At 37.6% G+C, this 23,849-nt stretch overlaps 1 protein-coding gene and 1 long non-coding RNA gene across 9 annotated transcripts in view; one reads left to right on the forward strand and one right to left on the reverse strand.

Annotated features, from left to right (window-relative positions):
- LOC133641699 (uncharacterized) overlaps positions 1–23,849 on the reverse strand; it is a 526,583-nt gene that overhangs the window by 420,638 nt on the left and 82,096 nt on the right. The gene's annotated exons all lie outside the window — the stretch shown is intronic.
- reln (reelin) overlaps positions 1–23,849 on the forward strand; it is a 391,417-nt gene that overhangs the window by 343,125 nt on the left and 24,443 nt on the right. For all 8 annotated transcript variants that reach the window (XM_062035613.1, XM_062035610.1, XM_062035612.1 and 5 more), the window contains 7 exons: positions 1,695–1,835; positions 4,884–5,061; positions 5,131–5,324; positions 12,326–12,576; positions 12,668–12,822; positions 17,246–17,460; positions 17,660–17,837. In XM_062035613.1, coding sequence (XP_061891597.1) covers positions 1,695–1,835; positions 4,884–5,061; positions 5,131–5,324; positions 12,326–12,576; positions 12,668–12,822; positions 17,246–17,460; positions 17,660–17,837 — 1,312 coding nt within the window. The remainder of the gene's footprint in view (positions 1–1,694; positions 1,836–4,883; positions 5,062–5,130; positions 5,325–12,325; positions 12,577–12,667; positions 12,823–17,245; positions 17,461–17,659; positions 17,838–23,849) is intronic.

The raw sequence follows: 23,849 nt of genomic DNA on the forward strand, positions 1-23,849 counted from the left end.
CCATGATAATGACTGGTGACTAGGTGTCAGTAATGTCACATACGACGTACACGTGAATATTCCAAGTTAATTATATTTATAAAAGAAATATAGTCATTCACTAAAGTGAGCAAAACAAAAAAAGACATAACCACAGTTTGAGGTTCTCTGGCGGAGCACCAAGAGGACATCGTACTTGACTAAATAGAGGAAGTAAAAGTCGTCAACAAAGTTTCTTAATGTGAACCTGCGGAAGGATCATTACCTTTGCAAAAGGAGCGCTACACCTCCGAGGCGAGCCAATGCGATGGCACGGCAAGCTTTGTCTGACAGCAGTAGAAACATACTCCCAACCCTATTAGTAAAATATTATTGTGTGCAGACAAATAGATTGGAAGGCCAAAACACTGTCAGCTGTTTTCAGCTGACCGCTCTCGAGTGGCAGCCGAAATTGAAAGCAGATATGAGTTATCTCTTACGCTCTAAAAACTATTTGTCTGGACGAGGGTTGTCCCGATACCAATATTTTGGTACCGGTACCAAAATGTATTTTGATACTTTTCAATACTTTTTGATACTTTTCTAAATAAAGTGTACCACAAAAAATGGCACAATTGGCTTTATACTAAAAAAAAATTAACATTAAACATATGTTTCTTATTGCAATCGATAAGAAGTTTGTCCTTAAATAAAATAGTGAACATACAAGACAACTTGTCTTTTAGTAGTAAGTAAACAAACAGAGGCTCCCAATTAGTCTGCTGACATATGCAGTAACATATTGTGTCATATATCTACCTATTATTTTGTCAACATTATGAAGGACAAGCTGTAAAAAATAATTATTAATCCACTTGTTAATTTACTGTTAATATCTGCTTATTTTCCGTTTTTACATGTTCTATCTACACTTCTGTTAAAATGCAATAATCACTTATTCTTCTGTTGTTTGGATGCTTTACATTAGTTTTGGATGATACCACAAATTTAGGTATCGATCCGATACCAAGTAGTTACAGGATCATACATTGGTCATATTCAAAGTCCTCATGTGTCCAGAGACATATTTCCTGAGTTTATAAACATAATATACATTTTTTTTAAATGACAAAAGACTGTGATGCTAAAAAATATCGATGGATTCATAGTACTATCAACTAGATATGCTCCTGTACTTGGTATCATTACAGTGGATGTCAGGTGTAGATCCACCCATGGCGTTTGTTTACATTGTGACGCCAGTGAGCTATTGTAGTGAAGCATGTTTAGCTATTCCTCGTCCTGCAGTGATGATACTGGTAAGAAACTCACTTTATTTGTTGCCATGGAGGCGAGGATTAGTGATTTACAAGTAGCTAAAACACTGCAGACTGCGGATGGACGTTAGCCGCTAGCTAGGTAGCCATGTCTTAAAGCACCTGAGGGCGTTTCAGTGTTATAATTTCACCTTTATCTTTAGTTTTTAAGCCAAAATGGATCCGTTCTCCCTTTTCTGTCTACACACTGTGTCTGCTTGTAAGTACTCTGTGATTGTGCGCTGCCGAACATGATGATTGATGACTTGATTGTTCAATCTGACTTATCTGAATCAAATCGTCAAATCTTAGACTATTTGAGGACAGCCCTATTACCATCAGCATTTAGATGAATGATTGTGCTCTTGACTTTTCATTTCATGGATTCGGTTTTTTCATAGTGATGACCTATGATTGTAGATCTCCTGCCACAAGGTTCCGCTGGTTCCAACAGGCTCCCTTTGACAAGCAGCAGACCTGGGCTCTAGATAACCTCTACATTGGAGACGGCTGTCCAGATATGTGTTCAGGTCACGGACGGTGCCAGCAGAGCTCCTGTGTGTAAGTACCACACTTGTGTTTGTGTAAGTACCACACTTGTGTTTGTGTACGTGTGTTTGTGTAAGTACCACACGTGTGTTTGTGTAAGTACCACACTTGTGTTTGTGTAAGTACCACACGTGTGTTTGTGTAAGTACCACACGTGTGTTCGTGTAAGTACCACACTTGTTTGTGTAAGTACCACACGTGTGTTTGTGTAAGTACCACACTTGTGTTTGTGTAAGTACCACACGTGTGTTTGTGTAAGGTGTGTTTGTGTAAGTACCACACGTGTGTTTGTGTAAGTACCACACGTGTGTTTGTGTAAGTACCACACTTGTGTTTGTGTAAGTACCACACTTGTGTTTGTGTAAGTACCACACGTGTGTTTGTGTAAGTACCACACTTGTGTTTGTGTAAGTACCACACGTGTGTTTGTGTAAGGTGTGTTTGTGTAAGTACCACATGTGTGTTTGTGTAAGTACCACACTTGTGTTTGTGTAAGTACCACACGTGTGTTTGTGTAAGTACCACACTTGTGTTTGTGTAAGTACCACACTTGTGTTAGTGTAAGTACCACACGTGTGTTTGTGTAAGTACCACACGTGTGTTTGTGTAAGTACCACACGTGTGTTTCTGCTGTGATTGTCCTGCTAAAATGTCAACTGACTTGTCGGCTTCAAAGGACGTGCAATTACAAAACCCAAAAGCAGTGAAGTTGTCACGTTGTGTAAATGGTAAATAAAAACAGAATACAATGATTTGCAAATCCTCTTCAACTTATATTCAATTGAATAGACTGCAAAGACAAGATATTTCATGTTCGAACCGAGAAACTTGTTTTTTTTTTGCAAATAATCATTAACTTAGAATTTAATGGCAGCAACACATTGCAAAAAAGTTGGCACAGGGGCATTTTTACCACTGTGTTACATGGCCTTTCCTTTTAACAACACTCAGTAAAGGTTTGGGAACTGAGGAGACACATTTTTGAAGCTTTTCAGGTGGAATTCTTTCCCATTCTTGCTTGATGTACAGCTTAAGTTGTTCAACAGTCCGGGGGTCTCCCTTGTGCTATTTTAGGCTTCATAATGCGCCACACATTTTCAATGGGAGACAGGTCTGGACTACAGGCAGGCCAGTCTAGTACCCACACTCTTTTACTATGAATCCACGTTGATGTAACACGTGGCTTGGCATTGTCTTGCTGAAATAAGCAGGGGTGTCCATGATAACGTTGCTTGGATGGCAACATATGTTGCTCCAAAAGCTGTATGTACCTTTCAGCATTAATGGTGCCTTCACAGATGTGTAAGTTACCCATGCCTTGGGCACTAATACACCCCCATACCATCACACATGCTGCCTTTTACACTTTGCGCCTATTACAGTCCGAATGGTTCTTTTCCTCTTTGGTCCGGAGGACACGACATCCACAGTTTCCAAAAACAATTTGAAATGTGGACTCGTCAGACCACAGAACCCGTTTAAGGCGACGCCCACCGACACTAGCGGTTTGTCCACATGACTAAAAACCGAAAACAGCCTTTGCTTGCACATTTACTTGTGACAATGACCAGACATACTTAAGTAGATCAGGTGACAATAAACACTATTTTCCTACGAGTGTGCTAAAAATAATTCCTTGTTAATTGCTGTTAATTGGTTCCGGGCCTGACAGTGGTAACTGAACTTCGTAAGGTAGAAATGTTTTATCATCAATGGAATTTTCCAGAGCTAAAGAATAAAAAAAAACATGTTTACGACCCTCTAAATATGTTTTTAACATTATAGGAGTCCTTTAGAAATGAAATAACACCCACATAGTCACCTTGACACTTTAATATACCATATTTTTCGGACTATAAGGTGTACTTAAAATCCTTTCATTTTCTCAAAACTCGACAGTGCGCCTTATAACCCGATGCGCCTAATGTACGGAATAATTTTGGTTGTGCTTACCCACCTCAAAGCTATTTTATTTGGTACATGGTGTAATGATAAGTGTGACAAGTAGATGGCAGTCACACATAAGAGATACGTGTAGACTGCAAGATGACGCCAGTAAACACCAAAACTTTAAATGTTCCATTGAGAATATAGAACATTACACACGGCGCTCAAAAATCTGTCAAAATGTTTTTAGTACGACTTCGGTAAGCTATGAAGCCACACCGCTTGATTGATTGTCAGCGCATTAAACATACGAGTATTATTATGGTGTGTGTATAAGGACCGCAAAAAAACGCAAAGACCACAGAACACTTTTCCACTTTGCATCAGTCCATCTTAGATGAGCTCGGGCCCAGCGAAGCTGGCGGCGTTTCTGGGTGTTGTTGATAAATGCCTTTCGCTTTGCATAGTAGAGTTTTAGCTTACACTTACAGATGTAACGACGAACTGTAGTTACTGACAGTGGTTTTCTGAAGTGTTCCTGAGCCCATGTGGTGATATCCTTTACACGCTGATGTAGCTTTTTGATGCAGTACCGCCTGAGGGATCCGAGGTCACTGGCATTTAATGTTGTTTTTTCAGCCTTGCCGCTTATGTGCAGTGATTCCTCCAGATTCTCTGAACCTTTTGATGATATTACGGACCGCAGATGGTGAAATCCCTAAATTCCTTGCAATAGCTGGTTGAGAAATGGTTCGACAATTTGCTCACGCATTCGTTCACAAAGTGGTGACCCTCGCCCCATCCTTGTTTGTGAATGACTGAGCATTTCATGGAAGCTGCTTTTATGCCCAATCATGGCACCCACCTGTTCCCAATTAGCCTGTTCACCTGTGGGATGTTCCAAATAAGTGTTTGATGAGCATTCCTCAACTTTCTCAGTCTTTGTTGCCACTTGTGCCAGCTTTTTTGAAACATGTTGCAGGCATCAAATTCTAAATGAGCTAATATTTGCAACAGTTCGAACATGAAATATCTTGTCTTTGCATTCTATTCAATTGAATATAAGTTGAAAAGGATTTGCAAATATTCTGTTTTTATTTACCAGTTACACAACGTGCCAACTTCACTGGTGTTGGGGTTTTGTACAACCACAGCCTAACATTTCTTCATCAGGTGTGATCCAGACTGGGGTGGCGAGTATTGTGACGAGCCAGTGTCTCCACTGCCCTCCCAACTGAAGGACAGCTTCAGTCGGGCTCCCTCGCTCAGCCACTGGCACACCCTGACTGGTGGGAAACTCAGCAGTGTGTGCGGGGCTGTGGCCTCTGGAGCTGCTCTGCACTTCAGCGGCGTGAGTACTCGCCCTCATTCCTTCCTCTGATTACGTATGCAACGAGTCAACACGTGTTGTTCTATGCAGAGTTGTAGCCGTCAGTTGGTGACAGTGGACCTGAACCTGACCAACGCCGAGTTCATCCAGTTCTACTTCATGTACGGCTGCATGATCCCACCTAGCAACCGTAACCAGGGCGTGCTCCTGGAGTACAGCTTGAACGGAGGAATCCACTGGCGTCTGCTGACTGAGATCTTCTATGATCTGTACACCAAGCCTGGGTGAGTTCTAAAGCCTGGCCGATGGATATGGCCTCAAAATCTAATTCAGATTACGTTTTTTTTCCAATTTTTTTTCCTACTTTTTAAAGAAACTAATGAATACAAATGTCAGAGGTAGAGATGTCCGATAATATCGGTCTGCCGATTTTATCGGCCGATAAATGCGTTAAAATGTAATATCGGAAATTATCGGTATCGTTTTTTTTTATTATCAGTATCGTTTTTTTTTTTTTTTTAATTAAATCCACATAAAAAACACAAGATACACTTACAATTAGTGAACCAACCCAAAAAACCTCCCTCCCCCATTTACACTCATTCACACAAAAGGGTTGTTTCTTTCTGTTATTAATATTCTGCTTCCTACATTATATATCAATATATATCAATACAGTCTGCAAGGGATACAGTCCGTAAGCACACATGATTGTGCGTGCTGCTGCTCCACTAATAGTACTAACCTTTAACAGTTAATTTGACTCATTTTCATTCATTACTAGTTTCTATGTAACTGTTTTTATATTGTTGTACTTTCTTTTTTATTCAAGAAAATGTTTTTAATTTATTTATCTTATTTTATTTGATTCATTTTTTTAAAAAGTACCTTAGTACTTTTTTAAAAAAGTACCTGGTTGTCCAAATTAGGCATAATAATGTGTTAATTCCACAACTGTATATATCGGTTGGTATCGGTATCGGTAATTAAAGAGTTGGACAATATCGGCATATCGGATATCGGCAAAAAGCCATTATCGGACATCCCTAGTCAGAGGTATAATTTTTATTTTCATTGATCAAAGACTAGTAGTTTGAAACGACACTGCACACACTACATCTTACTCTGAGCAAAATTCTAATTTGAATAATACTTTTTAGACTTTTTAGACCTGGGGCCGTACTTATCAAGCTTCTTAGAGTGCCATTTTACACTTAAGTCCTGAGAATTTGCGAAATTTAGTCCTACTCTCAAACTTAAGAATAAAAGCTTTTTATCAACGTTCTTAAGTCTAAGAATCACTCCTACTCTCCACGATATTTAAGAGACCTTCAGAGGTGTCTTAAGTGGTTAGGAGTTGCCAGCAGGGGATGGCACTGAGGCGAGAGAGACGTGCGCGAACGTCCAGGGAATGGAACAATGTTTTTTGTTTTTTTTTGATGACGAGCAGCTGATCAAACGGTATCGTTTAGATATTATTTTTGTCACAGATTTAATACTTTTCGATTCCTTGTTGATTTCTGCATGTGTCTGCAGTGGGCTAGTATATATAGAGCCACCCACACCAGTTTCAAATTAGTTGCCTAATTAATGAATTGGAAAGAAAATGTTATGACAGTAGCGTATGTGTGTGGCCGTGAGGTGAGTGACGTCAGTGAGTGTGTGGGCGAGAGAAGAGAGGGAGCGGTAGCGTGAGTGCCGGCGGGGACTAGTTTGTTTTATATTATTTTGTAGTTTATTGTCAAAATATACACTCCCATTGTCCACTTAAATATTTCCAAGATATTTCTTTATTCTTAGACAACGGATTCCCTTCCGTGATTGGTCATTTCTATGGACACAGAAATGACGTCACCTAAAATTGCGTTTACGGCACATAGTAATGTCGTAATTCAGCTCTGAGTGTGACACTTAAGATTCAGTCCTACACTTCGCTGAAAGTGTGAGTAAGACGCTTGATAACTAACTTTTAAGTGCAGCTTTCAGCGAAGAATTTATTTACTCTTAAGTCAACTCTTAGCAGACTTCTTAGGAGTAATTCTAAGAAGCTTGATAAGTACGGCCCCTGATTTAAATTGTACCTTTTATGAAATAAATTAAAAGCTTCCTCTGAGAAGCAAAAGTTCTGTCTTGTAAAAAGCACTTCTCTAACTCTAAAGGCTTAGTGGCCACATGCGTGGACAGCACTTTTTAGCTCTTTATTTCCAAAATGGTGTACACTACTGAATTGGGGTCTTATGGCCGCTTATGTGGACACTTATACTGCCATCTGGTGGTGTCAGAAGAGTATAACATACAATGGAATTTGGGAAAAAAAAGTGTAAAAATAAGAATTAGCATGTCACTAAAAATGAAGTACATGTTTGTGTACTTATGGACTAAGTACATCATATCAAAAGATGATTCTTAGTTTTTATTCTAATTAGGGTCCAATAAGCCCAAATAGCAAAGAGAAATTAAAAAAAGCATGTAAAAATACAGCTTGGGCCTTAAGAGGCTAAACAAAAATGTAGCATTGCACATCGCATGCAAATAAAGTTTCCAATGTTCAATTTAGTAAAGTGCAGACTTAAAACTTTTTTGTTTTAAATGAAATACTTCTGTTAATAAAGATCTAGTATTACACATCGTATGCAAATAAAAAAGCAAGTAAAATATGGAGAAGACTATATTTTAAGTACAGTAAGTGGATAAACGCAGGCTTTTTCCACTCACACATCTTGGCGGTGTGCTGAGCAAATGCTGTAGTCGTCGTTCTCCACTGTGCTTCTTTCTCGTCATAGTTTTTCCGATACTTTTCTAAATGAAGGGGACCACAAAAAAATGGCACTATTGGCTTTATTTTAACAAAAAATATTACGGTACATTAAACATATGTTTATTATTGCAATCAAAGAACAATTTTAAATAAAATAGTGAACATACTTGACAACTTGTCTTTTAGTAGTTAGTCCTAATTTGGTTGCTGACTTATGTCATTTTCCATTCTATTATTTAGTCAAAATTATGAGGGACAAGCTGTAAATAATTGATTATTAATCTAGTTGTTCATTTACTGTTAATATCTGCTTATTTTCCGTTTCAACATGTTCTATCTACACTTCTGTTAAAATGTAATAATCACTTATTCTTCTGTTGTTTGGATAATTTACATTAGTTTTGGATGATACCACACATTTAGGTATCGATCCGATACCAAGTAGTTACAGGATCATACATTGTTCATATTCAAAGTCCTCATGTGTCCAGGTACGTATTTCCTGAGTTTATAAACATAATATGAATTTAAAAAATAGGAAAAAAGAAATATAGATTACGGTATTTTTCAGACTATAAGTCGCAGTTTTTTTTTCATAGTTTGTATCCTCCTGCAGTGTGAAGCATGTTTAGCTATTCCTCGTCCTGCAGGGATGATACTTGTAAGAAACTTACTTTATTTGTTGCCATGGAGGCGAGGATTAGTGATTTAGAAGTAGCTAAAACACTGCCGACTGCGGATGGAGGTTAGCCGCAAGCTAGCTAGCCATGTCTTAAAGCACCTCTTCCTGAGGGTGTATCAGTGTTATAACTTCACCTTTATCGTTAGTTTTTAGGCCAAAATGTGTTCATTCTCCCTTTTCTGTCTACACACTGTGTCTGCTTGTAAGTACTCTGTGATTGTGCGCTGCCGAACATGCTCCTCTGCTCGTAAAACCAGCAATGTCATGACGTGATGACGCGACGTCATGCCCGTTAAACAAAAAAATGGGGAACCGGTACTTTTCAAACAGAGTATAGTACCGTTTTTGATTCATTAGTACTGCGATACTTTACTAGTACCGGTATACCGTACAACCCTAATACCTTGTGTAAATGATTCCACCACAGTAAGATGCTTTTTAGCCAGACTTTGTTATAGCGGTCTTGATTGCCTAGAAAAGAGTTGCATTTTCCCGACTCGACTGGAAGTTTCTGTTTCAGATGCAGGAATAAGTTTGTTGTTCTGCTGTTTTTTTTAAACAAACTTTGCAGTCATTTGTATCACATCTAATGCTGCAAAACCAAACTACTGACAACACTTTTCTTTTCTTTGGAACAAACATCTCGCTTTCGTTGACGTTAGCTTTAGCCATGTTTTGCTAGGTGTGTAAATCTCCGCTTAGGAAGTAAGAGGCAGGGTGGAAGCCACAGAAGCTCCTGGATAAGAATAAGAGGAGAAAATGAAACATTTTTAATTTATCGATAAAATCCATATATCGCCCATGCCTATGAGTACCGTATTTCCTTGAATTGCCGCCGGGAATATAGTATTCGCCTGCCTAGGATTACAGCCGGGTCAAACTCGTTTCGCGAAATAATTAGCGCATGCTTGGCACTTCCGCCGGGTCAAATATGAGTCATTAAATGACTTCCTCCTCCTGGTGGTAGAGGGCGCTAGTGATCCTTCTTGCGACTGCTGGTACTGCAGAAGACCGGTGCTGCAGAAGAAGACAACAGGCAGCAAGAGTGAGGAGCCATTGTTTGCTTGCACTTTTACCATGGAGGATTACATATCTAAAATAAAACAGTTTTCTAAACTGGACTTTCAATCGAAGCAGGAGGTAATAATTAAAGGAATATCTCCATCGAGACAGAGAGACTTTTAAAACTGAAGAAAGATAAGGAAGACTTCTATAGGAGCTGCGCATGGACTCATTTATACCTAAAGGTAAGACCATAATAACGTTTTTTTTATTAAATGTGCTTATCATGATAAGGTAAGCGCCGGAGTGAGAAGAGGTTTTAAATTAATTAACGCATGCTTGCCAATCCCGCATGCTTTTGGTAAACGCAGGAGTGAGAAGAGGTTTTAAATTAATTAGCGCCCCTGCGGCTATTCAAGGAAATACGGTACTTTAAATAAAATTGAACACATGTTTCAATACTGATTTCTCTGAGTCACCAATCATGTGGTACATTGTAGGGGTGTGGGAAAAAATCGATCAAATCGCGATTCTCACGTTGTGCGATTCAGTATCGATTCTCATTTTTCAAAAATCGATTTTTTCTTTTTCATTTTTTTTTCTTTCCATTTTTAAAAAAAAATTAATTTATTTATTTTAATGAATCAATCCAACAAAACAATACACAGCAATACCATAACAATGCAATCCAATTCCAAAACCAAACCCGGCCCAGCAACACTCAGAAGTGCAATAAACAGAGCAATTGAGAGGAGACACAAACACCACACAGAACAAACCAAAAGTAGTGAAACAAAAATGATTATTATCAACAACAGTATCAATATTAGTTACAATGTCAACATAGCAGTGATTAAAGATCCCCTCATTGACATTATCATTAGACATTTATAAAGAAAAAGAACAATAGTGTCACAGTGGCTTACACTTGCATCGCATCTCATAAGCTTGACAACACACTGTGTCCAATATTGTCACAAAGATAAAATAAGTCATTTTTTGGTTCATTTAATAGTTTAAACAAATGTACATTATTGCAATCAGTTGATAAAACATTGTCCTTTACAATTATAAAAGCTTTTTACAAAAATCTACTACTCTGCTTGCATGTCAGCAGACTGGGGTAGATCCTGCTGAAATCTATGTATTCCATGAATAGACAATCCTTTTGAATCTGGGAAAAATCGTTTTTAAATCGAGAATCGTGTTGAATCGAAAAAAATCGATTTATAATCGAATATTGACCCCAAGAATCGATATTGAATCGAATCGTGGGACACCCAAAGATTCGCAGCCCTAGTACATTGTTTTAACCCAAAGAAGCCTCTTTGCTAACATTAAATGTCTTAAAAATGCGCCCTTTACAACTTTGTGCTTTTGTTTTACTCTTTAAGGACTCTATTCTCCCAAGTGCTTCAGTGAAAATATCTCTGTCTCCCCATGGTTGGAAAACAAAGTTATGTACAATACAGGCCAAAAGTTTGAACACACCTTCTCATTCGATGCGTTTTATTTATTTTCATGACTATTTACATTGTAGATTGTCACTGAAGGCATCAAAACTATGAATGAACACATGTGGAGTTATGTACTTACCGTATTTTTCAGACTATAAGTCGCAGTTTTTTTTCATAGTTTGGCCGGAGGTGCGACTTATACTCAGGAGCAACTTATGTGTGAAATTATTAACACATTACCGTAAAATATCAAATAATATTATTTAGCTCATTCACGTAAGAGACTAGACCAGGGGTCGGCAACACGCGGCTCTAGAGCCGCATGCGGCTCTTTAGCGCCGCCCTAGTGGCTCTGTGGAGATTTTTCAAAAATGTATGAAGACTGGAAAAAGATGAGGGGAAAAAAATATATTTTTTTGTTTTAGTATGGTTTCTGTAGGAGGACAAACATGACACAAACCTCCCCAATTGTTATAAATCACACTGCTTATATTAAACATGCTTCACTGATTCCAGTATTTGGCGAGCACCGTTTTGTCCTACTAATTTTGGCGGTCCTTGAACTCACCGTATAGTTTGTTTACATGTATAACTTTCTCCGACTTTCTAGGACGTGTTTTATGCCACTTCTTTTTCTGTCTCATTTTGTCCACCACACTTTTAACGTTGTGCATGAGTACACAAAGGTGAGTTTTGTTGATGTTATCGACTTGTGTGGAGTGCTAATCAGACATATGTGGTCACTGCATGACTGCAAGCTAATCGATGCTAACATGCTACTTAGGCTAGCGATATGTACATATTGCATCATTATGCCTCATTTGTAGCTATATTTGAGCTCATTTAGTTTCCTTTAAGTCCTCTTAATTAAATGTATATCTCATGACACATGTAATATGGCTTTTAATTTTTTGCGGCTCCAGACAGATTTGTTTTTGTATTTTTGGTCCAAAATGGCTCTTTCAACATTTTGGGTTGCCGACCCCTGGACTAGACGTATCAGATTTCATGGGATTTAGCGATTAGGAGTGACAGATTGTTTGGTAAATGTATAGCATGTTCTATATGTTATAGTTATTTGAATGACTCTTACCATAATATGTTACGTTAACATACCAGTTGGTTATTTATGCCTCATATAACGTACACTTATTCAGCCTGTTCACTATTCTTTATTTATTTTAAATTGCCTTTGAAATGTCTATTCTTGCTGTTGGCTTTTATCAAATACATTTCCCCAAAAAATGCAACTTATACTACAGTGCGACTTATATATGTTTTTTTCCTTCTTTATTATGCATTTTCGGCCGGTGCGGCTTATACTCCGGTGCGACTTATACTTCGAAAAATACGGTACATGTAAAATTAAAAATGTCCTCCATACAGGTTTGTTAATGTTCTGCTGCCCCCTGCTGCACGCCAACAAGGAGTGCGTGTGCGCTGGTGGCAGCCTCAGCATGATGGCGTCGACCACAGTGACTGGGCTCTTGACAATGTCCTCATCGCCGGTTCCGACACGCGTGCGCAGATTTCAGACACGTTTGGCGGCCTCGCCCTGCCCAACCACGAGAGAGCTCCGGCTGATGAGACCTCCGGACCAATGAGTGACTTGAGTGAGCACGAGGAAGCCCCGATAGGTACAGCACAGTTTAGCCTCCCACTAATACTTTGTTCCAGTCTTCTGAAAGCAAACTGAACGTGTTGTTTTCTGTTTTTCACTGTCGATAGTCAGCGATCATTGGTTGTTCTCAGAGGACTGCTCAGTTCAGCGTTTCTGCAGCTCGCCTGACGGAGGGATGGTGTGTGGTGGCGCCGATGGGAGAGAGGTCTACGCCGTCACGCATGACATCATCCCAGAGAAGGGTTGGGTCATGCAGTTTAAGGTTAGATTAGATTAGATTAGTTTATTTCAAAGGGGACAATGCAATGTCATAAAACACATGACTAGACATGGTTAAAAAAAAGCCAGAATTAACCAGAAGGTTAGTTTTCATCTGTACTGTAGTCCACTGGCCATGGTGTAAAAAAGGCAGTAAAAATTACAATTTAAAAGAAAAAGAAAAGAAAGAGAGAAAAATAAAAAATGCACACAATACATATATACAGAGCCCCTAAAGGGACATGGGGGGAAAACATTTTTTTTTATTATTTTTGTGTATTTTTTTTTTTTTTTAGACATGCATCTCGTGCGCATGAGAAACTTTTTATAAAGTTATAAAAAAATAAATAATTTATAATTTTTGATTTTTGATTTTTTTTTAGACATGTATCTCGTGCGCTCGAGAAACTTTTTATAAAGTTATTAAAAAAAAAAAAAACATTTATAATTTTTTTTTTTTTTTTTTTTTTTTAGACATGTATCTCGTGCGCACGAGAAACTTTTTATAAAGTTATAAAAAAAAAAAAACATTTATAATTTTTGATTTTTTTTAGACATGTATCTCGTGCGCACGAGAAACTTTTTATAAAGTTATAAAAAAATTAAAAAAACATTTATAATTTTTGATTTTTGATTTTTTTTTTAGACCTGTATCTCGTGCGCACGAGAAACTTTTTATAAAGTTATAAAAAAATAAAAAAAACATTTATAATTTTTGATTTTTTTTTAGACATGTATCTCGTGCGCACGAGAAACTTTTTATAAAGTTATAAAAAAAATTATAATTTTTGATTTTTGATTTTTTTTTTAGACATGTATCTCATGCGCACGAGAAACTTTTTATAAAGTTATAAAAAAAAAAAAACATTTATAATTTTTGATTTTTGATTTTTTTAGACATGTATCTCATGCGCTCGAGAAACTTTTTATAAAGTTATAAAGAAAAAAAAAAACATTTATAATTTTTGATTTTTGATTTTTTTAGACATGTATCTCGTGCGCTAGAGAAACTTTTTATAAAGTTATAAAAAAAAATAAAAACATTTATAATTTTTGAATTTTTTAGACATGTATCTCGTGCGCTCGAGAAACTTTTTATAAAGTTATAAAAAAAAAAACATTTATAATTTTTGATTTTTGATTTTTTTTTTAGACATGTATCTTGTGCGCACGAGAAACTTTTTATAAAGTTATAAAAAAAAATAAAAACATTTATAATTTTTGATTTTTGATTTTTTTTTTAGACATGTATCTCGTGCGCACGAGAAACTATCTCGTGCGCAAGAGATACATGTCTAAAAAAAATATATATATATATATTTTTTTATTTTTTTTACTTTATAAAAAGTTTCTCATGCACACGAGAAACTTTCTTGTGCGCACGAGATACATGTCTAAAAAAAAATATATATATATATATTTTATTTATTTTATTTTATTTTTTTACTTTATAAAAAGTTTCTCGTGTGCACGAGATACATGTCTAAAAAAAAAATATATACAAATAAAAATTCTAAAAAAAAAAATTTCCCCCATGTCCCTTTAGGGGCTACGTACATATACAATATGATACAAAATAAAATACAACATAACGTTTATCTTAGCATCAAAACAGGCTCATCTTTTAGTGCTGGCAGCTGTAGGCGTTGATAAACCACATTTTCAATTTTTTTGTGAAGGCCTTGTAAGTTGTAACTGGCCAGCTCTTTACTCTTGCGGGAGTCCTGGAGAAGGCCTGGGAGTATGCCTATCTAGTCTACATGTGCTTTGTGGATTTGGAGAAGGCGTATGACCGGGTCCCCCGGGAGATCCTGTGGGAAGTGCTGAGGGAGTACGGAGTGAGGGGAACCCTGTTGAGGGCCATCCAATCTCTGTACAACCAAAGCGAGAGTTGTGTCCGGGTGCTTGGATGTAAGTCGGATCCGTTTCCAGTGGGGGTTGGTCTCTGCCAGGGCTGCGCTCTGTCACCTACCCTGTTTGTGATTTTCATGGACAGGATTTCTAGGCAGAGTCGTGACCATGGCGGAGAGGGTATACGTCTCGGGGGGGCTAAAGGTTGCGTCACTGCTGTTTGCAGATGATGTGGTCCTGATGGCACCTTCGGTTCGTGACCTTCAGCTCTCATTGGATCGGTTCGCAACCCAGTGTTCAGCGGCTGGAATGAGGATCAGAATCTCCAAATCTGAGGCCATGGTTCTCAGCAGGAAACCGATGGTTTGTACAGTCCAGGTAGAGGACGAGACTCTGTCCCGGGTGGAGGAGTTTAAGTATCTCGGGGTCTTGTTCACGAGTGAGGGAAAGATGGAGAAGGAAATCAGCCGGAGAATCGGAGCAGCTGGGGCAGTATTGCAGTCTCTCTGCCGCACTGTGGTGACGAAACGAGAGCTGAGCCAGAAGGCAAAGCTCTCGGTCTACCGAGCTATCTACATTCCTACTCTCACCTATGGTCATGAAGTGTGGGTCATGACCGAAAGAATAAGATCGCGGATACAAGCGGACAAAATGAGTTTCCTCAGAAGGGTGGCTGGCATCTCCCTTAGAGATAGGGTGAGAAGTTCAGTCACCCGGAGTAGAGCCGCTGCTTCTTCGCTTGGAAAAGAGCCAGCTTCGGTGGTTCAGGCATCTCGTGCGGATGCCTTACGAGCGTCTCCCTAGGGAGGTCCTCGTTGCACGTCCCACTGGGAGGAGACCCCGGGGAAGGCCAAGGACCAGATGGGGGGGATTACATCTCCTCTCTGGCCTGGGAACGCTTCGGGATTCCCCAGGAGGAAGTTGCTAATGTTGCTCTGGAGAGGGAAGTCTTGGGGTCTCCATTACTATGTATGTTGGGGTCAGATGACACATGCCTACAGTTTTAGAAAGGTTTAGGTGCAGACATCACTCCTGCAACCAAGTTGTAACATAGGACATTGTTTTAGTGAGTTTAGCAGCAACAATGTCTTTGGTGTGACCATGAAGGAAGAAAACCATGTCGTCTGCATACATGAAGCATTCAGCTTCAGGACAAACAGTGGGCAAATCATAAATATAGAGCAGGGGTCAGCAACCTTTTTGAAAGCAAGAGCTACTTCTTGGGTACTGATTAATGCGAAGGGCTACCAGTTTGATACACACTTAAATAAATTGCCAGAAATAGCCAATTTGCTCAATTTACCTTTAGCTCTATGTTATTATTAATAATTAATGATATTTACACTTAATTGAACGGTTTAAAAGAGGAGAAAACACGAAACAAATGACAATTAAATTTTGAAACATGGTTTATCATCAATTTCGACTCTTTAAAATTCAAAATTCTACTGAAAAAAAGAAAATAAAAACTAGATAATTCGAATCTTTTTGAAAAAATTAAAAAAAATAATTTATGGAACATCATTAGTAATTTTTCCTGATTAAGATTAATTTTAGAATATTGATGACATGTTTTAAATAGGTTAAAATCCAATCTGCACTTTGTTAGAATATATAACAAATTGAACCAAGCTATATTTCTAACAAAGACAAATAATCATTTCTTCTAGATTTCCCAGAACAAAAATTTTAAAACAAATTCAAAAGACTTTGAAATAAGATTCAAATTTGATTCTACAGATTTTCTAGATTTGCCAGAATAATATTTTTGAATTTTAATCATAATAAGTTTGAAGAAATATTTCACAAATATTCTTCGTCGAAAAAACAGAAGCTAAAATTAAGAATTAAATTAAAATGTGTTTATTATTCTTTACAATAAAAAAAATAAATTTACTTGAACATTGATTTAAATTGTCAGGAAAGAAGAGGAAGGAATTTAATAGGTAAAAAGGTATATGTGTTTAAAAATCCTAAAATCATTTTTAAGGTTGTATTTTTTCTCTAAAATTGTCTTTCTGAAAGTTATAAGAAGCAAAGTAAAAAAATTCATGAATTTATTTAAACAAGTGAAGACCAAGTCTTTAAAATATTTTCTTGGATTTTCAAATACTATTTGAGTTTTGTCTCTCTTAGAATTAAAAATGTCGAGCAAAGCGAGACCAGCTTGCTAGTAAATAAATAAAATTTAAAAAATAGAGGCAGCTCACTGGTAAGTGCTGCTATTTGAGCTATTTTTAGAACAGGCCAGCGGGCTACTCATCTGGTCCTTACGGGCTACCTGGTGCCCGCGGGCACCGCGTTGGTGACCCCTCATATAGAGGCTAAGTAAAAGGGAGCCTAATATTGACCCCTGAGAGTCAGATCTGCACTTGTTAACTGATACAGATTGTGTTCGATCATGCAGATACGATTCAATCCAGCTCACAGCATTTTGAGAGAAGTTACATTTTGAGAGTTTGGTAAGAAGAACAGAATGATTTACTGTGTCAAATGCTTTGATACAGTTTTACAAGGTGATTGCTGTGTTCAAGTCACGAAGCCATTCAACCCTTTAAACACGTGCGTCCTTTTAGATCGCGGTCGGCTGTGTCGTGCCCGACCGCCCTGCCGACAGACAAGTCCACGTCCAGTACTCTGCAGACTTTGGTGTGACGTGGAAGTACCTGGTTCCTCAGTGTCTACCCGCTGATCCCCGCTGTGGAGGTCAGGTCTCCCAGCCATCAGTCTTCTTCCCTGCGGAAGGCTGGAAGCGGGCCGTCTATCCCCTGCCTGACGGCCTGGCTGGCACGTATGTCGAGAAACATACAGTCCTTAATATTTCATGCCCCCATCATGCATGCGCTCCATTATTGATGGTTCTATTTATTGTCACAATATCAATTATTCAAATTTTTGTCATATGAATCTTGAAAAAGGCCAATGCATGTTGTTTAACTAAACTCTTGACATCACCCAAAGGATTCCACTTCTTTTTCCGGTTCCTTTAGTGCGGTGCGCTTCAGGTTTTACCAGCAGCACTCGGACGTCCAGTGGGGTGTTGGGAACTTTTATATTGGGCCGGCCTGTGAGGGCCACTGTGGGGGACATGGCGACTGTTTGGATCAACGCTGCCTTTGTGACCCAGGATTCACGGGACAAAACTGCCATGCCAGTTCTGCTCTAAAGGTAGAGTGCGGCTCTCTTGTCTTCCAAAATAAGACTTGGTCTCATAATATACGTGTCAAAGTCAAGGCCCCTGTGGCCCTCAGTATGATATCTGATTAGTATTAGAACCAATACTCCCATCAGTGTTGGCGCTGGGAATTTTCAAAATGGGGTCCCAGGGACCCCATCAAGTCATAAAAATGGGGTCCCACAGTAAATTTTTGGGGTCCCACTTTTTTGTAAGCGTTTTGAAAACAAATGATCAATGAATGCATTATCCTGTTGTATCTCACATTCTATTTTGCGTTTTGGAAAAAGGTTGTCATAAACATTACTTAATGTCAGGTTCAAACACTGATGACACAGTGTTTCCCTTAAACTGCCAAGATACCTGTGGCGGTGGGGGCGTGGCTATGGGCGTGGTCACCATGACATCATCGAGCAATTTGCATAATTTACTACAATGATTTGATTTTCTCTAAAAAGGCTCAAAAAATGTATACTTACTAATTAATAATAACAGTTTTGTTTTAAACTTCCGTCCATCCATCCATCCATTTTACAATATAATTACAACACTTTATGTACATATTTATATACAGATTTGAACAATAAGTTATTCACTGAAATATATTTATTAATTGTGGTTCTTACAAAAAATATATTTTATAAAATATAAAAGCTAAAATGTCTCTTAAAGCTCTGCCCCTTTAATTAGTGCATACTAAATAATTTAACTTTAGCCTACTACTACAACTAGGGATGTCCGATAATATCGGCCTGCCGATATTATCGGCCGATAAATGCGTTAAAATGTAATATCGGAAATTATCGGTTTCGTTTTTTTTTTATTATCTGTATCGTTTTTTTGTTTTTTTTTATTAAATCAACATAAAAACACAAGATACACTTACAATTAGTGCACCAACCCAAAAAACCTCCCTCCCCCATTTCTTTCTGTTATCAATATTCTGATTCCTACATTATATATCAATATATATCAATACAGTCTGCAAGGGATACAGTCCGTAAGCACACATGATTGTGCGTGCTGCTGGTCCACTAATAGTACTAACCTTTAACAGTTAATTTTACTCATTTTCATTAATTACTAGTTTCTATGTAACTGTTTTTATATTGTTTTACTTTCTTTTTTATTCAAGAAAATGTTTTTAATTTAGTTATCTTATTCTATTATTTTTTTTAAAAAGTACCTTATCTTCACCATACATGGTTGTCCAAATTAGGCATAATAATGTGTTAATTGCACGACTGCATATATCGGTTGATATCGGTATCGGTTGATATCGGTATCGGTAATTAAAGAGTTGGACAATATCGGATATCGGCAAAAAGCCATTATCGGACATCCCTAACTACAACCATATTATTTACCAGCAACATAAAGTGAAACAGAGGCAGAGGTGTCCTGCCACAGTCAGTAACAAATAAACAGAAAACAGTAGTGGTGGTAGATAGACACAGAGCTTCATCAAACATCTGATCCACTGAACAAAGAGCTCCAAAAATCTTGAACTTTAGACTGCCATCAGTTTTACTCCCTACACTTAACCATGTGTTTCCTACTGCCTGCAGACTTTGCACCCTTTGTTATATACACATGTTGTGTTTCTAATATAAATACATTTAATAAAGTCAAATACAAATAAGGCAACAAGAGAAGTATCCTACACTTCTCTTTTGTAAAGTAAATCTGAACAGCCGATATGGGCATCTACATCAACTATATGATTTGCCTGAGAAGCTGGACAGGACAAAAAAAATAAAAAATAAAAAAAATGTTTTTTTTTAATTTTATTTTATTTTATTTATTTTTTTTATTTTATTTGTGGCGGACATAATTCTTTCATGGCGGGCCGCCACAAATAAATGAATGTGTGGGAAACCCTGGATGACATCTATTAAAGAGACAAGAAGCAAGGAATCATGCAGAGACAGAGTTACATTTTGCTCAATGAGGAGAGACGTTATTGGGCTGTACTCTAGTTACAGAAACAACCTACGCTCTAAAGTCCAGCCCCGGGCTCCTGTATTTATTTGGGAGGTCCCTGGTTACATCACTGAAGCTGCTGCTGAAGGAAGGGGGGTCATTTCAGCAGCCCCAGTTAGACACAATATATGATTATTCAGAAATGCAAATGGACTGACACTCGTGATATCGCCCTGTCTCTGCTTTGTCTGCGTCACGGTACTCGATGTTCGGCCTTGGCAGTCAGCAGGCCGGTTCTGGACACAGACACTGATACGAGACAACTCGCTTTGCGCAGATAGAAAAGTACAACTTCAGCACAATTGATAATAACTATAGCAACGGCCTTTAAGCATAAGAGTTGTGTGATGACTTACACATAATTATTCTAACATTCAATAAAATAAATAATACAAAAGAAAACACATTCTTATGCATATGTAAACATATTCAGTTATACATGGATCTAAACTTTACCGCTGCTGGTATTTTTTTTCAATATTTTTATTGTAATATTTTTTAGGATGTGTTATGTTCTATTTTTGGCCAAAGTAAGGCAAAGAAAACAATCTGAAGTTGTCTTTATTTTTTAGTTTTAATGCACAGATTTTCCTCCATGCTGAGCTAAAATGAGTTTGACAGCCCTGAAATACTGTATGCATTTTCATCAATAATAAATAAGTCCAGGCATGTGGTTTTTCCCTCTATAGTCGGAAATCCGTCTTTTTTTTATCTCTGTAAAAATAGAAAAAATATTTTTCCGTTTTTCTTCGTTTTTTCCGACATACATCCATCCATTCATTTTCTACCGCTTATTCCCTTTGGGGTCGCGGGGGCGCTGGAGCCTATCTCAGCTACAATCGGGCGGAAGGCAGGGTACACCCTGGACAAGTCGCCACCTCATCGCAGTTCCGACATACAATTAGTGTTAAAATCTTGATCCGTCTCTTTGCCATACCTGCCAACAAATACGGTTTTCCCGTAAAGAGTACAGTTTTTGATAATCCAGTGGTAAAAACTACGGTTTTCCATTAAAAATTATTTACTTAAAAATCGAAGCTACGTCGCAAAGCAACTCCGCGGGCAGGGGACAAAATATACAGGAAACGTCAATGATGATTGGTCGGTTTATGTATAAGATTATCCATGATTGGTTGGTTGGTTTACTATGATGAGTCACGATTGGTTAAGATTAAGGCAAAACATTAGTGACAGGCCAATCAGAGGCAAGATAGGGTAGGTCATGGAACCAGGAAAGGAAATCACAACAGACATCCTAAATGACGTTGAGAGAGTCAGAGAAGAGAAGAGGGAATATTCCACCAGGAGATTTATATGTTAAAAAAACTAGTGGAAGATGACAGAGGGATTCTCTTCCTTAGATTTTTCTTTTAGCGATGTAGACAACATCCAGGAAACCCACAATGTCTCTACTTGGCCACATTTGGACAAATGTCTGGATAAAACAATGCCCAACATATTCATTTTAGTTGTTTACCATGAAACAAAAGTGCTCTCGACATGGAATAGGTGGAATACACATTAAAGAACACACATGATTGTGGCAGACATGTGATGACTTTTGCTGCAGCACAGCCTGTCTAAATGCTAACTTTCATTTTCAAGACAGCAGCTGACATTTTATTCATTAGTTCTACACCGCAAAAAGTCAGTGTTCAAAAACAAAAAATACAAAAATTAGGGGTATTTTATTTGAACTAAGCAAAATTATCTGCCAAAAGAAAATTTGGCTTGTCAAGACTTTCCAAAACAAGTAAAATTAGCTAACCTCAATGAACTCCAAAATACCTTGAAATAAGTATATTCTCACTAATAACAACTGTACTACTATATGAGTACGTATTTTCTATTGTTTCATTGAAAATAAAACAGCAAAGTCCATTTGGCTGTCATCTGTTTTAATTATGAGACACAATTGTGTCAAAGTCATGATTTTTTTTTTCATGCTTGAAATAAGAAATTATTACTTTGAAAAAGTAGTTTTATACTTGTGAGTGTTGATGACACAGCTTTGCAACAGTTGATATTCTAGTTTCAAGCATGTTTTACTCAATATAGCTCATCAAATCTCAGCAACAGGCTCTAATATCTTACTGACAAAACACTTCAAACAAGTAAAACACTCAAAGAATGATCTTATCAGACAGAAACTATACAAATATCACCCTTATTTGGGATATTTCATCTTACTTAGATTTCAGTTTTTGCAGTGTGCTGTTTATATTTTGACATTGAATAGTTGAATAATTTTGAAACAACATGACTGCAAGATATTTGTTATTTCATGCTATGAATCACAAATGGCTATTCAGATAAAGGAAGTTAGTTAGGGTGCCACCCTTGACCCCCCCCCCCCCCCCCCCCCAGGGCACTGCAGCCCCCATATCCCCAGCTTACTTACAGTCTTTTTCATTAAGTTCAAATCACATGCCTGTAAGTCTCAGAGGTCCCAAAATAGTGTGTTTGACTTGTGTTACACATACTCTGTCTTTGGTGTTGGAATTTGAACAGTTTTTATGAACCCTACTATAAGTCGCACCGGCCAAAAATGCATAATAAAGAAGGAAAAAAAACATATATAAGTCGCACTGGAGTATAAGTCGCATTTTTGGGGGAAATGTATTTGATAAAAGCCAACACCAAGAATAGACATTTGAAAGGCAATTTAAAATGTCTAAAGAATAGTGAACAACAGGCTGAATAAGTGTACGTTATAAGAGGCATAAATAACCAACTGCTATGTTAACGTAACATATTATGGTAAGAGTCATTCAAATAACTATAACATATAGAACATGCTATACGTTTACCAAACAATCTGTCACTCCTCATCGCTAAATCCCATGAAATCTTATACGTCTAGTCCAGGGGTCGGCAACCCAAAATGTTGAAAGAGCCATATTGGACCAAAAATACAAAAACAAATCTGTCTGGAGCCGCAAAAAATTAAAAGCCATATTACATACAGATAGTATGTCATGAGATGTACATTGAATTAAGAGGACTTAAAGGAAACTAAATGACCTCAAATATACCTACAAATGAGGCATAATGATGCAATATGTACATATAGCTAGCCTAAATAGCATGTTAGCATCGATTAGCTTGCAGTCATGCAGTGACCAAATATGTCTGATTAGCACTCCACACAAGTCAATAACATCAACAAAACTCACCTTTGTGCACTCATGCACAACCTTAAAAGTCTGGTGGACAAAATGAGACAGAAAAAGAAGTGGCATAAAACACGACCTAGAAAGTAAGAGAAAGTTATACATGTAAACAAACTACGGTGAGTTCAAGGACCGCTAAAATTAGTAGGACAAAACGGCGCTTGCCAAATACTTGAATCAGTGAAGCATGTTTAATATAAACAGTGTGCTTTATGACAATTAGGGAGGTTTGTGTCATGTTTGTCCTCCTATAGAAACCATACTAAAACAAAAAAAATTTTTTTTTTCCCTCATCTTTTTCCATTTTTCATACATTTTTGAAAAAGCTCCACAGAGCCACTAGGGCGGCGCTAAAGAGCCGCATGCGGCTCTAGAGCCGCGGGTTGCCGACCCCTGGTCTAGTCTCTTACGTGAATGAGCTAGATAATATTATTTGACATTTTACGGTAATGTGTTAATAATTTCACACATAAGTCGCTCCTGAGTATAAGTCGCACCCCCGGCCAAACTATGAAAAAAACTGCGACTTATAGTCCGAAAAATACGGTACTTTAGGTTATCCACCGCATTTACTACTGTGATCAACTGTTTTTCCTTTTAACAATTGCTTGCCATAGTTTTTACGATCTTTTTTTACAGCGTACAGTGTTTCCCATAAACTGCCAAGATACCTGTGGGGGCGTGGCTATGGGCGTGGTCACCATGACATAATCGAGTAATTTGCATAATTTACTAGAATGATATGATTTTCTCTAAAAAGGCTAAAAAAATTGTATACTTACTAATTAATAATAACAGTTTTGTTTTAAAGGTCCATCCATCCATTTTACAATATAATTACAACACTTT

Source organism: Entelurus aequoreus, linkage group LG24 (genome assembly GCF_033978785.1).
Source record: "Entelurus aequoreus isolate RoL-2023_Sb linkage group LG24, RoL_Eaeq_v1.1, whole genome shotgun sequence".
Taxonomy (NCBI): domain Eukaryota; kingdom Metazoa; phylum Chordata; class Actinopteri; order Syngnathiformes; family Syngnathidae; genus Entelurus; species Entelurus aequoreus.